The 19,932-nt window shown below is 45.7% G+C and overlaps 1 protein-coding gene across 3 annotated transcripts in view; it reads right to left on the bottom strand.

The window, feature by feature from the left end:
* CXADR (CXADR Ig-like cell adhesion molecule) overlaps positions 1-19,932 on the bottom strand; it is a 95,455-nt gene that overhangs the window by 49,512 nt on the left and 26,011 nt on the right. For all 3 annotated transcript variants that reach the window (XM_029578850.1, XM_029578851.1, XM_029578849.1), the window contains exons 2-4: positions 4,124-4,287; positions 1,094-1,295; positions 337-492 (exon numbers count right to left, since the gene is read on the bottom strand). In XM_029578850.1, coding sequence (XP_029434710.1) covers positions 337-492; positions 1,094-1,295; positions 4,124-4,287 — 522 coding nt within the window. The remainder of the gene's footprint in view (positions 1-336; positions 493-1,093; positions 1,296-4,123; positions 4,288-19,932) is intronic.

Here is a 19,932-nt window from a genome sequence, read left to right as displayed (position 1 = left end):
GGGACAATGGCAGCGAGCCTAAGAACCATGTAACACGGGGAGCATGAAGGGCAGTCCTTTGAACCTATAAGGCACCCTGGAAAACTTAAGTTAGATTGAATAGGATTCAAGCTCTCCCGATGGTGAGAGAAAGTGGAAAGGGGGGGGGGGGGGCCCTCTTAAAGACAAAGGCTCACAGATTTTTATCATAGGTTATAAACAGTGCTTCAGTATTAAGAATCCTCAGAAGGCAGGACTGCTCTAAACACAGTTAAACTACAATATGGACAGATACAAACATGTACCCACTGCTGGGGACAGAACACTACCCCCAAAGTCAAAGTCAATCTGCAATACCTGCTGTTGCTGTGGCAGGAAGTCTCTGGGTGCCAGTGATTTTTTCCCAGGTATATGTCAGTGGAGGCGTGCCTTCTTTAGATGCACACATCAGTTTAATGTCACTGCCGATCTCTTGTGCGCCATGGATGTGGCACTTCGTATCTGTCGGCTTAACTAGAAAAGGAAGAAAAAAAAAAATGTATCCAGGAGGGCAAATGAGCAACAGTCCATTCCCATTAAAGAAGTTAGGAGAGGTTTAACGAGGTAGTATTTAGCAATGGTCTCACTTCTTTCTTGTTGATCAGTATTTTAAATCTCCCTGTCAGGTATCAGATTTTTAATTACACTGCAGAGAAATCCCCCATCAATACAAAAGCATTTATAATTATTAATACAACCTATCGCTCAGCAATGGTTCTAAAAATAAAATCTTGCTATTTTCTTTCATTTTAACAGCACCTCCCCCATCCCCTCCACATTCCAGAAATTGTAGTAATCTGGAGAATGAGCAGTGGGAGGTTGCAGACACAATCCAAGGTCTGGTGTTATTACAGCAGAACCTGTTATTTTAGAAAGCCACATAAGCATTTTTGTCATGGCATAGCAGAGCTCTACCTCTCAATCAGGAGTCTTTTTGTTTTGAGACTGCAGAAGAAACTGCCCTGATTTTTTTTAGAAAATGATTCTCAGCTCTGCATTTTGATTTATGTACATCTACCCATAATAAAGAAATGTAAATTAAAGTCTGCCGATTTTGCTTTTAGCTGATACTTACCCAGCACATTCAGAATAATCTTCTTCATCTGCATGCTTGGAGCTTTCCTTACAGTACATTGGTATGTGCCACTATCACTGGACTTTAAATTGGCAATTTCCATTGAAGCATCACCAGATGTGGGATCAGGTGACGTGAAGTATGCTCGATTTTTCAGGGCTTCATCTTGCTCATAAACCTTGCCTTCAGAAAACATGAGTATCTGAAATAACACAGCATAAAATAGGGTCTCCCTTTTTCTAGGCAATTTGGAAATAAGCTTTAATAGATACAGATGGAGCAATCTGATCGGCTAATGATGACCAAGTACTAGCAGTGCATATTCATTAAAAGCTGCTTCTGCCCATTGCTCAGTGTTGAATCTTTATTCTTTTTTTTTTCCAGAAAGCAGATCCAAGCAAATATATCTATTTTATAGAATGGGGTGGACTTGGCTTGTACAACTTAGAAATAGAAAGTGATGTCATAAAATGCAGTCTCTTATATATGAATAATTCATCTGTATATAATTGATTAATACCACCCTATCCCTCTTAAAATCTTATATTCCAAAAAAGTAAGCTGCAGAAAGAATTCTAACAAAAGGGCCTAAAAGAAAAGATCCAACCATAAAGCAGTCACATATAGCAGACATGTAGCACCTGATGTATTAAAGAGGTTTTGCCAATTGTATGTGTGGGTAAACTGCTTAGATTTTTCTTTCATAACAGTCACCCTAACAGCTTAAACTGACAATAGCTGCTGCTTGTATCCTTAATATAATCTTAAACATGACAGACAAGATTTAGGTTGTTGTTTTTCTTTGGCAGCAGGGTCAGAGAAAGGAGATTGTGAATATCTCTGAACTCTCATCCCAAACAGCTAAAAAGATAAGCATGTTGAAAGGTAGGGAAAAATACATATCAGAACGCAGAACCTAACAGCTCTACTGTATTAAAATTCTCCTAGGTGAGCTCAGTGGATCCAAGATGGCGTTTGCCTAGAAGGTAGTAGAGAAGGAATGCTCTCGAGTTTGAAAGAATTTCCTCAAACAGAATGCCACATACAAAAAGGAAGGAAGGGGAGAATCAGAGCTGAGACCCCGACAGCATTGACTCTTACCTCCTCTCAACCTACTATTGGGACTTTCTTTCCACCAAGCAGTGCAAAAAACTCCGTTGAGGCACCAGATATCGGCGTGGGTGTGGAGCAAACACAAACGTCGCTGGAATTGAACACCTTGTTGAGCCCCGGGGCTCCCATGATGCCTCTGCCTCCTCGTCCTGCACAGACCCCGGATTTGAGCGGAGCTAACTGACCAGAGCAGTCGGAGGCTACAGGCTCAATCGGGGAAAAACCAGAGAGTGAAGGTGCAAGACCTAAGGTTAGAGGGAACAGTGTTGGGAGCGGTATCCCTCTAACCTAGACACCAGAGGAGCAGACTGGACAGGTGGCGGCCTCATTCTTGTGGCAGGAACGCAGTCTACTAGGTTCAGTGAGTATACCCGCAGCCCTAGGCGATTCACAGACATATCCTGTAACTCTAGAGAAAATTTGGTCCACTTTGATGGACTTGAAAACAATTATTCTGGATTTAAATGCAACGGTGGTAGACACACAGAACCGCGTGCAACAGATAGACCCGACAGTTGCTACCCATAAAGAGAAAATATTAAGTCTTGAAAATTGGGTTTCTCAAGTTGAGAAAGTGCAAGTTGGTTTGATCCAAGGAGAGCTTGTTAACACTAGGAAGCTAGAGAATATGGAAAATCAACTGAGATATAATAATCTAAGAATTTTAAATTTCCCGATGGTGAAGCTTATATCTCCTTATGAACAGTATAAAAAATACTTATTGGAGAATTTAATGCTGACACTGGAAGAGATTCCCTTGATAACTAAGATTTTGTCTCTTTGGGGAAAAGAAAAGAATTAGAAAGGAACCAGAAAAGTGATCAACAAAGGAATGAATTGGCTAATATCACTGCTTTTCTTGAACAAACATGTCTGAGCAAGTGGAGAGCCGTGGAACTCTGTGTGTGAGATTTGTACATCTTAAAGATAGAGACAAGATATTAAAATTGTCTCTAAAAAATAGAGAAAAGCTGTATTTGGGCCAGAAAATCTGGACATATCCAGATATTACGAGAGCTACACAGATTCATAGGAGAAATTTTGTCCAAATGAGTCAAGAAGTTAAAAACTTAGGGGCTCATATTATGATTTATTATCCGAGCAAATGTGTAGTAAAATACCAGAATGAAAGGTTTGTGTTTTTGGAACCACAGGAGTTGCGTAAATTTCTTGATGCCAGATTGCCTGTAATTACTGATCCTTAAATCAGGGAAGAATAGAATTAAGCACTACTTATCCTTCTAATTATTCTAGTTCTGTTTTTCTTTTGTATTTGCTCATTTGTTAAACCTCTTGGATCTCTTATTGCCTTATAACTGGTGAATTTCTTGTTTAGACTGAAAAATTTAAAAATGAGATGGCTCTAATGTTATAATTTATTTAGATGTAAAAAAAAAAAAAAAAAAATTGATCAATCTAAATGATTTCTTATTGTAAGACTGACAACTGTACCTAATCATTGAAAAGCTGATATTGCTGTCTATATTGTTAAAATGCATAAATAAAAAATTCTCCTAGGTGCTGGAATTCTTAGAACAAGAGACTGACTGAATTATATGGTGATGCTCCCCCTGCTCCAAGCATTATGCTAAGGAGATAGTTCAGTAGCAAAGGCTGAAAATAAGGGCCCCCCCCCCCCCCCCAGAGTAAGGGAGGCCACCTCAGAAGATCCAAGAATAGCTGCAAGTGGGGCCCTCCTCCATTGCAGGAGCTGCTTGGGTGGAATTTATGCCACGCGTCCCTCAGGAAGATATAATGGTATTAGAGCTATGCCCAGATGGAACAGTTCCAAGAATAAAATGTTATGTTTATCTCCTAAAAACGTATATTCTCCCATCTACTAAGAAGAGTAAGAATTATGCATTAGAACTAAATCTTGATTATGGGGCTAAAACATATAAAACTGTTATTACTTACTGTGCGGTCATTATCTGCTGACCCAGACAAGACCCAGTCAATACTCAGCTGACCAATGTCAGTGGATGAAACAGTGAATTGACATGGCAAAGTAACTTTATCTCCTTGAGCTTTTTCGAGCATAGCTTGATCACTTAGATTTAATTCCAGGGCTCCAGCTGGACCTGTACAATCAGAAATGCAAATACAAGTGTTAGAATGCTTTGATCTCAGTCATGTAAGGAGAACAATATCCAGCAGCACACAGACAGCTCATGCATCTTAATTTGTGAAGCACAGTTTGTAACATCAGGCACAGGTGGGCTGGACCAATGCCTCAGTGGTTATGCTGTTTTTATGACCTGGGAGATTTAGGTTTGATTACAGAGTTTGTCTTCTGCTTCACAGGCTGGCTAGGGTGCACAGACAGCATCACCTATCACGTAATTGACACCAGCTGACCAGACTCAAAGCACATACATACTAGGCTGCAGAAGGATCCAGTCTGCAACTTCTGGCCAATTATTGCCATGGCTTGATTAAGATTGGGGGTGAGAGCAAGGAGTAATAAAACAGAATGGGGAGAAGTGGTTCAAAGTCTGTAGACTCCAACTAGTTGTGGTGCATTAACTGGTTCCAGATCAGCAGTTCCCAAACTGTCCTGGGTCTTCCAGCCAGTTGAATTTTTAGGATATTCTTATTGAATGTGCACGACATAAATTTGCATGCAGTGTCTCCAGTGCACACAATTCTCATGCACATTCATTGTGTTTATCCTGAAAAATCAGAGTGGCTTGGGGTCCTCCAAGATAGATTTAGGAACTACTCAACTACAGCAAACTGGCAGGCAAAATGGAGTGGAGTTTCCAAGTTAGTCCAGGCAAAAAAAAAAAAGCCATACACAGTCATATGATTAAAAAAATATATATATGGCGTGTGTGTGTGTGTATGTAATATAAACCTAAACAAACAAGTACTCAGCAAGCACTTATCAACTGGGAATACAAAGGACAAATGAAATTTAATGTGAACATGTGCAAAGTGATGCACTTAAGGAAAAGTAACCCAATTTATAGCTACACAAGGCAAGGGTTCCACATTAGGAATCACCATTCAGGAAAAGGATCTAGGCATCATCATTGATAATACGTTGAAATCTTCTGCTCAGTGTGCAGCAGCAGCCAAGAAAGCAAATTGAATACTAGGGATTATTAGGAAAAGAATAGAAAATAAAACAAAGAATATCATAATGCCTCTGTATCGCTCTATGGTGAAACCTCATCTTGAGTATTGTGTTCAGTTCTGCTCACCACATCTCAAGAAAGATATACCGGAATTAAAAAAAAAAAAAAAAAGTTAGAGTAGAGCAACCAAAATGATTAAGGGTAAGGGAACAATTCCCCTATGAGGAAAGGATATTCAGCTTGGAGAAGAGAAGGCCGAGGGGAGATATGATAGAGATCTATAAAATGAGAGAAATGGAATGAGTAAACATTAAATCAGTTGCTTATTCTTTCAAAAAGTACAAAGACTAGGGGACACACAATGAAGTTACTAGGTGATATATATTTTTTTTTTTTAGTTTTGAATGTATTTTTTACTCGATGTATAATTAAGCTCTGGAATTCATTGTCAGAGTATGTGAAAGCTATTAGTGTAGCTGCATTAAAAAACAAACAAAAAAAATAAAATAAAAGGAGGTTTGGACAAGTTTCTGGAGGAAGTGTCCATAAACAATTAAGGCAGATTCGGGGAAATCCATTCCCCCCCCCCCCCCCCGAGATAAGCAGTATGGAATTTATCTACCTCTTGGGATCCTGCCAGGTACTTGTGACATGGATTGGCTAGTGTTGGAAACCGGATACTAGGCTTGATGGATCTTTGGTCTGATCCACTATAGCAAGACTAATGTTCTTATACTAAACTGCCTTTGGTATAATGCCCATTCTCTTTAGTTTTGTAATCTGTGTTATAATTATCTGGAGTTATACCTAAATGGATACTGTCCTCTCAAAACTTTTTTTCTTTTTTAAATTTTAAGAGGTGCAGTCATTAAAAGCTGCCTGCTCTCCAGTTTTCGACCCAACAACCGCGGGCCGACTTCAATTTTTTTTTTTTTTTTTTACTTTTCGAAACTTTCGGGACCTCTGACTTAATATCACCATGATATTAAGTCGGAGGGTGCCTGAAGAAATTAGCACCTACCTTTGGGTAGGCGCTAATTTCTAAAAGCAAAATGTGCGGTTTGGCTGCACATTTTGTTTTCTGAATCGCGCGGGAATACCTAATAAGGCCATCAACATGCATTTGCATGTTGCGGGCGCTATTAGGGTCGGCGGGTTGGACGCGTGTTTTCAGCCCCTTACTGAATAAGGGTTAACACTAGCGTGTCGAAAATGCGCGTCCAATGGTGTGTTAACAGTGCGCACTGTACTGTATTGGCCCGATGGTAAAGTAGTTGATGATGGCAGATAAATACCATTTGGTACATCCAGTTATTTTAGTCTATACATCTCAGCTGCCATGTGTAGACACTTAACTGCTTGAAGGAGATAAGAACTGATTTGGATAAAAAGTTGTCTTTCCATACTTAATCCAACTCCCAGGCCCTGCCATCACCACATGTTTAACTACCAAGCTTCATAATAGTCCAGATAGATGTCCAATCATCCAGCACATGTCCCCATGGCCTTGATGGACGGTACCTGGCCCCTGCTAACCTGTTGACAAAAAAAAAAATAAAAATCCAAAAACAGCAAAAAGTATCTAAGATATTTGGGGGGGGGGGGGGGGGGGGGGGGGGGCTTGGGATGGAAGGTAGAAGAGATCCCCCCCCTTAACACTCCTGTATTTTCGATCCCCTTCCCTGCACAAAATGGCCCAGCAACTGGACTTCCAGAATCATCACTGGCCCATGAACTGGAATATGCCTCAAAAGGATGGCATCATTTAAGCAGCAGTCCTTCCTCCCAATACTTGAACAAACTACATCCACAGTAGGTAGACTTGAATGTGAATCTTTCACAATTGACAATGCTGTGGGGCCTGAGCCAGAGGGCCCGTCCCAAAGATTTACTCTTAAGACATCAGTATAGAGAATTTTTATGGAATTACACACAAGTAGTATTATGATGGGTACACCATCCATCAAACTGACAGGTGACATAAGTATGTCAGCCAATTAGCATTCACTTTGGGGTTATGCCACACCCATGCCTTGATGTTAAGTGGAAAATCTGCTCATTTCTGAAAGACTCTGTAGTAGTGGTATTTTCTGTAGTGGTTTCGTGTCTAGCTACATTTACCTGAAGAATGCCATTAGGTATTTGAAATGAACTGGATTTCAAATATAATTTTGTGAATATTCTTTCAGCCAAAAAAGGGATCTATGTGGATAAGTCTTGTACTACTCCAGTAAAAGTTATCACTGCCTACAAAGAATCCAAGACCAGTGCTGGTACCAGAACTCTATAAAAAGCTGTGAACCAAAAATAGTAGCAGTGCATGTGAAATACTGACTAGATGAAACCTTTACAGTTCAGCAAAAGCTGCATATAGTTCTTTAGAATTTAATTGCAGAATAATCCTAGGGTGTAATTATCCTAATACCTGTCAGATTACAGCCATCATAATGAAAGCCTTTCCAACGCCAATATTTCAGCAACCACATTATTCTGAGATCACTGTACCACTCAAGATCCCTCCCTCTCAGACCTATGCTACAAAATCAAGGTTAAAAAACCCAAAAAACCTCTTCTCTGTGTTACCACCAGGCACCCAAACTCAGGTTTATAAAGCTGTACTTTATTAGACACTGAACAAGCAGAGCACAGCATTCAAACCGATATATCCACTTTACTACTGAGGGAGTTTCTGTTTTGTTGTGCAAACCAATTACTCAGAACATGAATAGTGCACTGGTTTAACAAGTGACTGAATTATAAGATTTTGAGTAGATAACACTATATAAAAAATCCCTTGTATTCCCATGCTTGTCTGTGATTTTTTTCTAGCACAGCAAACAATGGGAAGTGTAAAGGTCTCAGTTCCACTGGTTCAACCAGTTCTACAGTGAAACTAGATGACCACACATACACGGTAATCATTTGTAAACAAATGAACAATTAAACAAATGATATCTAGTATCAAGGGTGATTGAAGTCTTAGGCAAGATAGAAAAGCATCTACCGTATTTTTCGCTCCATAAGACGCACTTCCCTCCCCTCCCCCCCCCCCCCCCCCCCGTAAGTGGAGGGAAAATGTCGGTGCGTCTTATGGAGCGAATATAAAACAAACAAAAACAAAACTACAACCCCCCACCCTCCTGACCTCCCCAAGACTTGCCAAAAGTCCCTGGTGGTCCAGCGGGGGTCCTGGAGCGATCTCCTGCACTTTAGCCGTCGGCTGTGCCAGTATTCAAAATGATGCCGATAGCCTTTGCCCTTACGGCGCCATCTTGGCATGGGCAGTCCCTTGCACCTACTATGTGACAGGGGCCGACCAATGGCACCGGTAGCCCCTGTGACATAGTAAGGGCAAAGGCTATCTGCGCCATTTTGAATACTGTAAGCCAACGGCCGAAGTGCAGGAGCGGAAGGAAGGTACCAAAGGAGGCAGAGGAAGGATGCTGCTAAAGGTAAGCCAGTTTCCATTAGCTTGCTAGCATGGTGCTAGAGCTGAACGGATTTTGAAATCTCTAATCCTAAATGTCAGCGCATAGAAATCAGACCATAAGGATACCTGTGTGAGTAATCTTCAGAGCTTCCAGCTGAGATCTGCTCAGTTTAAAAAAAAAAAAGATTTTAAACAGTAATCAGTTACTGCAGAATGAAAATGCCATCTGAAGCATGGTCAGTGTTCTTTCAGAAACTGATGTTGCTGCAGAATGGAACTGCCCGATGGCATCAGGTAACTGCTTGGTGAGGACAGCCGGGGAAAGAACACATCCTGAGCTCTGTATCCCGTTTTCACTGTGCAGAAAATGACTGTGCTAAAAATGTTTTCTTTTTTTTAAAGTACGTGACCAAGACATCAGGGCGTAACCACATGCAGACAACATGAGTCTCAAGGGAAAGGAACTCTAAGCTACCTTAAGCCAGGAGTTTGAAGGTTCATGGCATTAGGATCTCATTTACAACAACCTGGTGATTTCTCCCTTGTTTTAATAGATGCCCTCTTTCTACTGTTCGTAGTCTGTCATTACAGCAATGATTTGAGACCAAGAGCCATGTAACTAGGGATCCTTCCTGAACCCTGGATTTTATTTATTGGTTTTATATACCGACATTCATCAGTGATATCACATCGGTTTACAATGTAACAAAAAAACTATACGCATGCAAGCGTTTGACATTTATTTATTTATTTAGAAACTTTTATATACCGGTATTTGTGGGGACATCATACCGGTTCACATAGTAACTGAAAGATTGGAAAATACATTGCAACAGGGGAATGTAACTGGGCGGGGGGAAGAGCAGAAAGGCAGTAGGAAGGATAGGAGAACAAGAAGGTAATAACCAAAACAATTTACAATGAAAGTCTCCTTAATAAGGAGGTTACCTGAAAGGGGACTGCGAGGGGGAGTGGAGGGAGTTATTCTGTGTAAGCATGGTTGAACAGGAGAGTTTTTAATTTCTTTTTGAATTTAAATGCACAGGGTTCAAGTCGCATGTGGACAGGTAGTGTATTCCAGAGAACGGGCCCGGCAATAGAGATGGCACGGTCTCGGGTGGAGGAGAGATGTGCCTGTTTCAAGGATTGAACGTGTAGGGTGCCTTTGTTGGTAGATCTGGTGGCTCGGATGGACAGGGGGGCAGTGAAAGGGAGGTCGAGCCAGTTGGAGTTGTGGGTGTAAATGGACTTGTGAATTATGGTCAGAGTTTTGTAGTGTATACGGGACATTATGGGGAGCCAATGTAAATCCTTGAGGATGGGGGTAATATGGTCATGTTTGCGTGTGTTTGTAATGAGTCTTGCAGTAGCATTTTGCAGAAGTTGAAGGGGTTTGATAGAAGACAATGGGAGCCCTAAGAGCAGGGCATTACAGTAATCTAGTTTGGAGGTGAGGGTAGCTTGGATCACTGTGCGGAGGTCATGGGCGTAGAGCAGGGGTCTGAGTTTCTTAGTACATTTAGCTTGAAGAAGCCAGTTTTGAGGATGGAGTTGATGTGAGGTTTCATACTTAGGTTGGGATCAAGAAGGACTCCGAGGTCTCTAACGGAGGGTTGAGCTGTGAGGAGGTTAAGTTTAGGGTCGTTAGGTATGAAACAAGTAGGTGAAAATAGGGATCAAAAACAGTTCATGGATCACAGACTTTAAATGCATTGCCCTTATGACCATGACTTTCCCTTTAATTTTTCGTTGATCTCTTGAAATTTTGTGCTCTAGTTACTTAGTAAAATCTCTACTCCACCCCCATTCCTGGCAGATCATCTACAATAATGGAGAAATTACTTACCTGATAATTTCATTTTCCTTAGTGTAGACAGATGGACTCAGGACCAATGCGTATAGTGTACTCCTACTAGCAGTTGGAGACAGATCAGATTTCAATCTGACGTCAGCTCCTAGTACATATATCCCTGCAGGAAGTGCAGCTCTTCAGTATTCTCCTCGAAAAGCATTGTGGATATATGTGTGACTGACTGATTAACTTAATAATTTGGTTAAACGTTAAAAACTTGATTAAATTTGAACTGGTTGATTAACTATAGCTGGAGATCGCCAGTGTACTCAACCGGAAAGCGTCGACACCCGGCAGGGTGGATGCTCTAGGTAAATGAAAACATGGCTTACCCTTGAATCATTTGAAGGACCATGCATGACGGCAGCCAAGGGTGGGATGCTGAGTCCATCTGTCTACACTAAGGAAAACGAAATTATCAGGTAAGTAATTTCTCCATTTCCTAGCGTGTAGCAGATGGACTCAGGACCAATGGGATGTATAAAAGCTACTCCCGAACCGGGTGGGAGGCTGCCCGTGACCCACTTAGTATTGCCCTTGCGAATGCAGTGTCCTCCCGAGCCTGAACATCCAGACGGTAGAATCTGGAGAAGGTATGGATGGAGGACCATGTAGCTGCCCTGCAGATCTCGGCAGGTGACAGCATTCTAGTTTCTGCCCAGGACACTGCCTGGGCTCTGGTAGAATGGGCCTTGACCTGTAGATGTGGTGGCTTGCCAGCTTCTATGTAGGCCGCCTCGATGACTTCCTTGATCCAGCGGGCGATGGTTGCCCGCGAGGCCGCTTCCCCTTGTCTCTTTCCGCTGTGAAGGACGAAAAGGTGGTCCGTTTTTCGTACAGGTTCGGACATTTCCAAGTATCTGGATAGGAGTCTGCCGATGTTGAGGTGGCGCAGACTAAGGGCTTCTTCAGAGTTCTTCGAGCCATCCGTCATTGGTAGCGAGATGGTCTGGTTAAGGTGGAAGTGTGAGACAACTTTGGGGAGGAAGGAGGGAACCGTGCGTAGTTGGATGGACCCTGGAGTGAGCCTGAGGAATGTCTCACGGCAGGACAGTGCTTGTAGTTCCAATATGCGGCGGGCTGAACACACTGCCAGCAAAAACACCATCTTTAAGGTTAAGAGGCGGAGGGACAGGCCTCAGAAGGGTCTGAAGGCGGTTCCCGCTAGGAAGTCCAAAACGAGATTGAGATTCCACAGAGGTACCGGCCACTTTAGTGGTGGGCGAATGTGCTTGACTCCTTTCAGGAGGCGTGACACGTCTGGGTGAGAAGCTATGCTATCACCCTCGCTCTTGGAGCCGTAGCATGACAATGCGGCCACATGTACCTTGATGGAGTTGAGGGACAGACCCTTCTGTAGTCCATTCTGTAAGAATTCCAGGATCACGGGAACTTTAAAATGAGCGTGGCTTGATGTTGTGGCCCTCGCACCAGACTTCAAATACTCTCCAGATCTTTATGTACGTTAGTGATGTGGAGAACTTGCGTGCTCGGAGGAAAGTGTTGATTACCGCCCCCAAGTATCCGCTCTCTCTCAGGCGAGCCCTCTCAATGGCCAAACCATAAGAGAGAATTGGGCTGGGTCCTCGTGGAGGATCGGACCTTGTTGTAGTAGGTCCCTGTGTGGGGGCAGGGGTAGGGGGTTCCCTGCCAGCAGTCTTTTCATGTCTGCGTACCAGGGTCTTCTTGGCCAATCTGGAGCCACCAGAAGAACTAGTCCCTTGTGTAGTTGTATCTTGTGAATGATTGCGCCCAATAGGGGCCACGGCGGGAAGGCGTGTAATAGAGTCCCCAGGGGCATAGGCTGTACCAGGGCATCGATGAAGTATCTGATACTTGGGCGTTGGATCTGTTTGCCAGAAGGTCCATGTCCGGTGTCCCCCATCGATTCACTATCATCTTGAAGGCTGCGGACGACAGCCTCCATTCTCCTGGGTCTAGTCTTTCCCTGCTGAGGAAGTCTGCCATGATGTTGTCTTTTGCGGCGATGTGGACGGCGGATATCTCCTGGAGGTTTGCTTCCGCTCACACCATCAGGGGGTCTATTTCTAGGGACACCTGTTGGCTTCTGGTTCCCCCCTGCCGGTTGATGTAGGCCACAGTCGTGGCGTTGTCCGACATTACTCTGACCGCTTTGTTTCGAAGTCTGTGAGCGAACCACAGGCAGGCTAGTCTGACTGCCCACGCTTCTAGGCGGTTGATGTTCCATCCCGCCTCTTCTGCGTTCCACTGCCCTTGGGCGGTTAACTCCTCGCAGTGTGCTCCCCATCCTAGTAGACTGGCATCTGTGGTGAGTAGGGTCCAGGTTGAGGAGGATAGTCTTGATCCCCGGCTCATGTGGCTGGCCTGCAGCCACCACCGTAGCTGGGTCTGAACTCTGCCCGGGAGTGATAGGCGTACGGTGTAGTTCTGAGACCGTGGGCTCCATCGTGATAGAAGTGAGCGCTGCAGGGGCCTCATGTGGGCTCTTGCCCCATGGCACTACTTCCAGTGTGGATGCCATCAGCCCGAGGACTTGCAGGTAATCCCATGCTGTGGGACGAGGATCGTCCAAGTAAGGTTTGCAGCCGATTCCACAATTTTGACCTCCTTGTGGGGGTCAGGCTGACCTTGTCCTCTTTGGTGTCGAATTGTACTCTTAGGTATTCCAGCGACTGAGGGCTGTAGGGAGCTTTTGTGTGTGTTGACCACTCATCCTAGGATTTCCAGTATAGTTATGACTCTGCTGGTTGCTTGGTGGCTTTCCTCCGATCAGCCAATCGTCTAGGTAGGGGTCAACGAAGATTCCTTCCTTCCTCAGTGTTGCCACCACCACCACTATTACCTTGGTGAACGTCCGAAGAGTAGTGCCTGGAACTGGTAGTGACGGTTCAGGACTTTGAAGCATAGGTAGCGCTAGTGTTCCTGATGAATTGGGATGTGCAGGTAGGCCTCCGAAAGATCCAGGGATGTGAGAAACTCTCCTGGTTGTATCGCCCTTATAACGGATTATAAGGTTTCCATGCGGAAGCAGGGAATCCTGAGGTGGCGGTTGACAGACTTGAGGTCCAGGATGGGTCTGAATGTTCCCTCTTTCTTGGGGACGATAAATACTGGACATTATTCCATTTATTTTATTTCCTGTGGAGGCACTGGGGTTATGGCCTCTAGGGCCAGTAATCTGGACAGTGTAGCTTCCACTGCCGCCCTCTTGAAGGGTCGCGGCAGGGGGGACTCCATGAACTTGTCTGGAGGGGTTCATAGGAAATCCAGGTAGTACCCCTCCCGAATGATGGCTAGGACCCACTTGTCTGAGATTATCTCAACCTATCTACGGTAGAATAGGGCTAGTCTGCCCCCTATGGCTTCTTCCCTTGGATGGGTCGGCTGAATCTCATTGTGGGGTGCGGCTGGGGCCTGCACCCAAGCTGGTTCCCCTCTTGTTGTGTTTAGTCCGAAAGGACTGGTTCCTGCCCGTAGGGGGGGGGGGGGGGGGTTTGATAGTTGCTCCTGTAAGGATTGAAGCGCTGTGAACCTCTGCCCCTGGAGGACCTGGGGAAGGGTCGCTGGTTTCTCTTAGCCTTATCCTCCGGCAGGCGCGGCAAAGGGGATTCGCCTCATTTGTCGGCCAGTTTTAGTTCGCTGCCAAACAGGAGGGATCCTTTGAAAGGCATCCTTGTGAGGCGTGTTTTGGAAGATGCGTCGGCCGACCAGTTTCGGAGCAAGAGTTGCCTTCTGGCCGCCACCGCAGATGACACTCCTCTGGCCGCTGTGCACACTAGGTCAGAAGCAGTGTCCTCGAGGAATGATACTTCTGGTTCCATGTATTCTCCCGGGGTGTTGTTCCTGGTTTGTGATAAAACAGGCACATGTCACCACGGTGCAGCAGGCCGCAATTTGTAGAGACATAGCAGCTACGTCAAATGACTGCTTGAGGATGGACTCCAGACGCCAGTCATGTGTATCCTTGAGCGCAGCGCCTCCCTCCATTGGGATAATGGTGCGTTTAGAGACCGCGCAGACCATGGCATCCACTCTTGGGCATGCGAGAAGATCTTTGGTTGCCGGGTCCAGGGGGTACAGGGCTGCCAAGGCTCGTCCCCCTTTGAATGTGGAGCACTCCATTCCAGTCAATCAGCTGTTATGCTGCTTGTAACAGAGGGAAATGTCGAGAAGTCTGAGACCCTCCAGCAGGGGGTTCAGTTTAGGTTTCCCTGAAGTCCCTGGGCCCAGGATAGCGAGCTCCGTCAGGCATTGGTTGACCAGGTCCGGGAGCTCGTCCTTGGTGAAGAAGCATCTCATGGTTCGGTGAGGCTCTGTCCCCAGAGGGAGCTCCCCCTCTTCTAGGGGTTCGGCTTCCTCTTCAGAGATGTCCGAGTCCCCATAGGTGGGGCTTCTGGGTAGTGGAAGTCTGTGCCTAGGTCTTGAAGGGCCTGGAGCATGAGGGTCCTCCGGTGGAGCATGTGGCTGGACAGCCAGAGGTTCGGTCTGCATTTGAACAAAGGTGTGAATCCCCTTGAAGAACTCCACCCATGAGATCGAAGTTGGGTCAAAGCTGAGGGGCGCTGGATCCTTGGGGTTCCCCATCTGTGGGGAGGTCCCCCTGGCTAGGTCCGGGGTACCCCCTGAGGAGCTAGAACTCGGCCCTGGGTGGGACTGGCCCTGAACTGGATCTCCCAGGGCCTCCTCGCTTTGTGCAGCTCTGATGTGGCATGCTGGGAAGAGGCCTTGAGCTTTTATCTCTGTTTCTGGAGGTGCCATGGCTGTCGGTGCGTAAACTCTTATGTGCACCGGCGCGCTTAAGGTAAGCGTGTAGTTGTGCGTGTAGCTGTGCGCCCAGCCGTAGATATGTGCCCGGCTCTGCGCGTAATTTATGCGAGCAAGACCTGATGCGCGTGTAAGGCTATGCGCACACATGCTTTGTGTGCCTAGGTCGGAGTTGTACGCTCGGGACAAACGGCGAATGGTGCGGCGAATAGGCCAAAATGGCGACGGTGAGCATGCGGGCAATATGGCGATCCCCTCTGAGAGTCTCCACGTGGGTAGACCCTTGGAAATAACCGGGGCCTGGCCCTGCTAGGGCGGATCAACCCGATGGCACTGGTCCCGGCCGGCGACCTGTGCTCCTCCTCGATCCTCGGAGACTGGATTCAAGCAGAAGATTTCTACCTTACCTTCGGCGCTTCCCGGTTACGTCCCGGGCCATCTCCGGCTGCGGGGGGAGAGGGCAAATACCTTCACCGCTGCGCTCGAGGATGCACCTGCTGCCTCTCAGCCGTGCCTGAGGGTCGGGGGCTAGGTCCTCGCCGCAATTCGGCTGCTGGACAGAGGCTTACTTCCGAGGGACCACAGAAATCACCTCTGGAATCTCAACTGTGGAGGGACCCTAGGGTATCACCGTAGGAGAGCGGGGCTCGTCTTCAGGTAGGTTTGTTCTTTAAAATTTGGATTTTCTTAGAACGCTGTGAGAGCATGCAGATAGTCCCTAACCGCTATGGAGACGGAAAAATACTGAAGAGCTGCACTTCCTGCAGGGATATATGTACTAGGGGCTGACGTCAGATTGAAATCTAATCCGTCTCCAACTGCTAGCAGGAGTACACTATACCCCATTGGTCCTGAGTCCCATCTGCTACACGCTACAGCAGCAGGCAAGGCTGCAGACCGCTGGCAGAGCCTAACCAGCCGGCGGCCGAAGGAGGAGAGAATGCTGGTGCATGCATGAGTATGTTCATACCCTTTTCACCTTCTTCAGCTGCCAGCTGTTTGCAGGCAATCAGGAGGCCTCTCCTGCTGCCGCCAGCCCGCAGCCTCCCCAATTGTGCCGCTCCGTGCAAATGCACAGTATGCAAACCTGGTTGTGCCAGGTCTAAATATGTTCATAGGAAAAAGCACAAGAAAAAAAAATGATGTCCATCAGAATGGGCTAAAAAAGGTTCAAGCCACCTTATTCTGTATGCTTTCATGTGCATGAACAGACTATACCACTAAACTGGAGGGGGTAGAACCTGCTTTACCCTGCTATATTCTGTGCATACATTCTTCTATATATTTAGCAAGAGTCATTGCAAGTGATCTATCTTGCACATACTGGAGAAATCACAACTATTCTGCCTTTGTTTTTCAGTGCTGGTCAACCAGTAACAAGTTAAATTACAAAAAGGTATTACCATACAGAACTATGGAGATGTTACCACCACTATGGAGAGATTTTACTATCTGCAAGCTGAAACAGAGGACTGCCTTTACTTCTGGAGAGTGCATCAGTTGCAAACATTTCTCTCAACACAATCTATTTGATATTTTATTCCTTATTCATGTACCTATATATTTAGGTTTTAATTTTAAATTGATACTCATGCAAGTTTTGCTTTCAGAAGTCACTGAAGTGGTGCAAGTTAAGTTTACAATGGATAACAGCAAGCTTTTGGTATATTAGCAAATAAAGAGACTCAATGCTTTTCTTTATTTTTTCTCTCATGCTACTCATTCTTTTTATATCTAGCTTATGGCCAGAATCCTCCCTCCAGTTCTTGTTCTGTTCAGTTGTTTAACAGGTTTCCTAGCAACTGTAGTTGATGACCTTGCTCCACTGGGACTGAGTTATCAAGTGTGTAACACAATCACAAGGCACACTGTGCTCATTAAAGTAGGAAAGCCAAGCAACTACTCTTCTGTTTGTAATACAATATCAAACACTGTTACACCCTCCCTTGCTTCCCCAACAAAGTAGTTGTAAACTCAAGATATCTGCTCTCCAGTGTCCTTCCTTCATCATTCCTACCTAAAATGTTTCTCAGCACTGCACACAGGCATATAATTGTGTAGAACTGTGGTTCTCAACAAGTGTCCCTCCAAGGTTCTGGGAGAAATGTCACAGGACCAGCAGAAGGTGGCTCCCTCATCAGCCCAGGTAGAAGTTGGCTGACTTCTTTAATCGGGCCTGACAGGAGAGTACTATTGCTTCCTTCTCTTTCTGGCCCAGTAGGAGTCTGTTCTCTCCTTCACCCCCAGAGCAGAGCGAGGCATTGGCATTACCCACTCCTGCTCTTCTGGATCCGCTGGGATACCAACTTTATCTTCCCCCATCGGGCCTGAAAGTGATGCTGTTGATGATCACTTCACCCTGTGGGGTCCACAAACAAAGGAAAATTGGTTCTTACCTACTAATTTTCGATCCTGTAGTACCACGGATCAGTCCAGACTGCTGGGTTTTGCCTCCATTCCAGCAGATGAGACAGAAAAAAACAAAACAAAAAAAAACCTTAGAGACTACCCAGTCTTAATCTGGTGTGCCACCTGCATCTCTTCAGTATTAATACTACCAAAGCAGAAATATGCAACTATTCAACTGGTATGTCAAGCAAAGGACTAGAGAGAAATGACCAAGCTATGTATATGTAAATTCTCTGTGCAGGATAAGGAGAAACTTGTACCCTCCTTCAGCCTTTGGCATGTCTGAAATAAAATACTGCTAAGACTGACTGAGCAGACTCAAGAACTGGTCATTCCCACTGGGCGGGCATCTGGACTGATCCATGGTACTACAAGAATGAAAATTAGCAGGTAAGAACCACATTTTCCTTTCCCTGTCAGTCCAGACTGTTGGGATGTACCAAAGCTTCCCTATCTGGGGGTGGGACCTTCAGAGTCCTGCTCGATTAACACTGCTCCCGAAACAGTCGATGTCCGGCACCTGAACGTCCAAACGGTAGTGTCTAGCAAAGGTGTGCAGAGACTTCCAGGTCGCTGCCCTGCAAATTTCTTGCGGCGAGACCAACTGGCACTGCCCAGGAAGCAGCCTGCAACCGGATCGAATGTGCTTTCAAACCATCAGGGACAGGTCGTCCACGACAAATATAAGCGGAAGCAATGGCCTCTTTCAACCAACAGGCTATGGTCGCTTTTGACGTTTTATGACCCTTCTTAGCACCACGCCATAGAACAAAAAGATGATCCGAGACCCGAAAGGCATTAGTGACCTTGAGATAACGCAAGAGCAGCCTCCTGCCATCCAGATGCCTCAATTCCCTAGCGTGGGTCACATTCAGCTCAATATTGGGAAAGGCCCACTGACTGATTTAAGTGGAAAGCTGAAACAACATTTGGTAGAAACGATGGAATCATTCTGAGTGAAACTCCAGAATCAGAAATACGTAAAAAAGGTTCCATGCAGGCTAGAGCTTGAAGCTCAGATACCCTTCTAGCTGAGCAGATCGCCACCAAAAACACCGCCTTCAGTGTTAAATCCTTTAAAGTGGCCTTAAGTGGTTCAAAAGGAACCTCACACAATATGCTGAGGACCAAATGCACATCAGGATGTGCCGCCCCATGAATTTTGCCTCTCAAGCATCCCAAGTCCGCCATCTGTACCCAGAGAGAATTAAACGACAACTCTTTGCTAAGGCCTTTCTGTAAGAATTCCAGAATCTGTGCCACCAAGGAATGATGAGGAAGAACTCCCTGCTCGCGACAAGATTCGAAGACCACTTCCACACCCTGACAAGTTAAAGTAGTAGAGGTCTTCTGAGCTCGAAGTAGGGTGGTAATATCTTCTGGATAGCCCTTCTTCCTTTCAAAAGTCAGACAAAAGTGATCCGCCAGGTCGAGAAATATAGGGCCTTGATCCAGTACGTTTGGAAGATGACTCAGGTGCAGGGGTCCGTCTACTGTGAGGTTGACTAGATTGGCGTATCAGGTTCACCGGGGCTACTCCGAAGTCACTAGGATTACCTTCCCTGGGTGAACTTCTATATGCCTCAGAATCTTGCCTATCAGAGCCATGGCGGAAACACAGAGCAGAACATAGTGTGGCCAAGGGAGTACCAGGGCATCGACTCCTTCCGCTCCATGTTCTCTTCTGCGACTGAAGAAACTGGGTGCCTTAGCATTCCTTTGAGTCACCATCAAGTCCAGATGAGGAGCACCCCATGTGCATGAGATAAGGTTCATCACTTAATGACAGCTCCCACTCTCCAGGTTCCAGCCTTTGGCAGCTCAGAAAATCCGCTTTCATATTGCCGATCCCCGCAATGTGCGATGCCACCAGCAAGGCTAGATGCTGTTCCGCCCAGCACATCAGCATCTCCACTTCCAAGGCTACCGGATGACTTTTGGTTCCTCCTTGAAGGCTGATGTAGGCTACTGTCGTTGCATTGACCGATAGAACCCGTACGGCCCGGTTGTGCATGAGTGGAAGAAAACTCTGTAAGGCTAAATGCACCGCTCTCGTTTCTAGGCGACTGACCGATGGACCACTTTGTCTCTTCCATCGACCATTGGCCCTGGACCGATTAAGACTGGCACACTGCTCTCCAATCTGAGAGGCTGATGTCCGTGGTCACTATCATCCACTGAGGCACAGAGGTCCACCCCACGCCTCAAG

This window comes from Rhinatrema bivittatum, chromosome 15 (genome assembly GCF_901001135.1).
Source record: "Rhinatrema bivittatum chromosome 15, aRhiBiv1.1, whole genome shotgun sequence".
Taxonomy (NCBI): domain Eukaryota; kingdom Metazoa; phylum Chordata; class Amphibia; order Gymnophiona; family Rhinatrematidae; genus Rhinatrema; species Rhinatrema bivittatum.
This window is presented reverse-complemented; position numbering and strand designations above follow the sequence as displayed.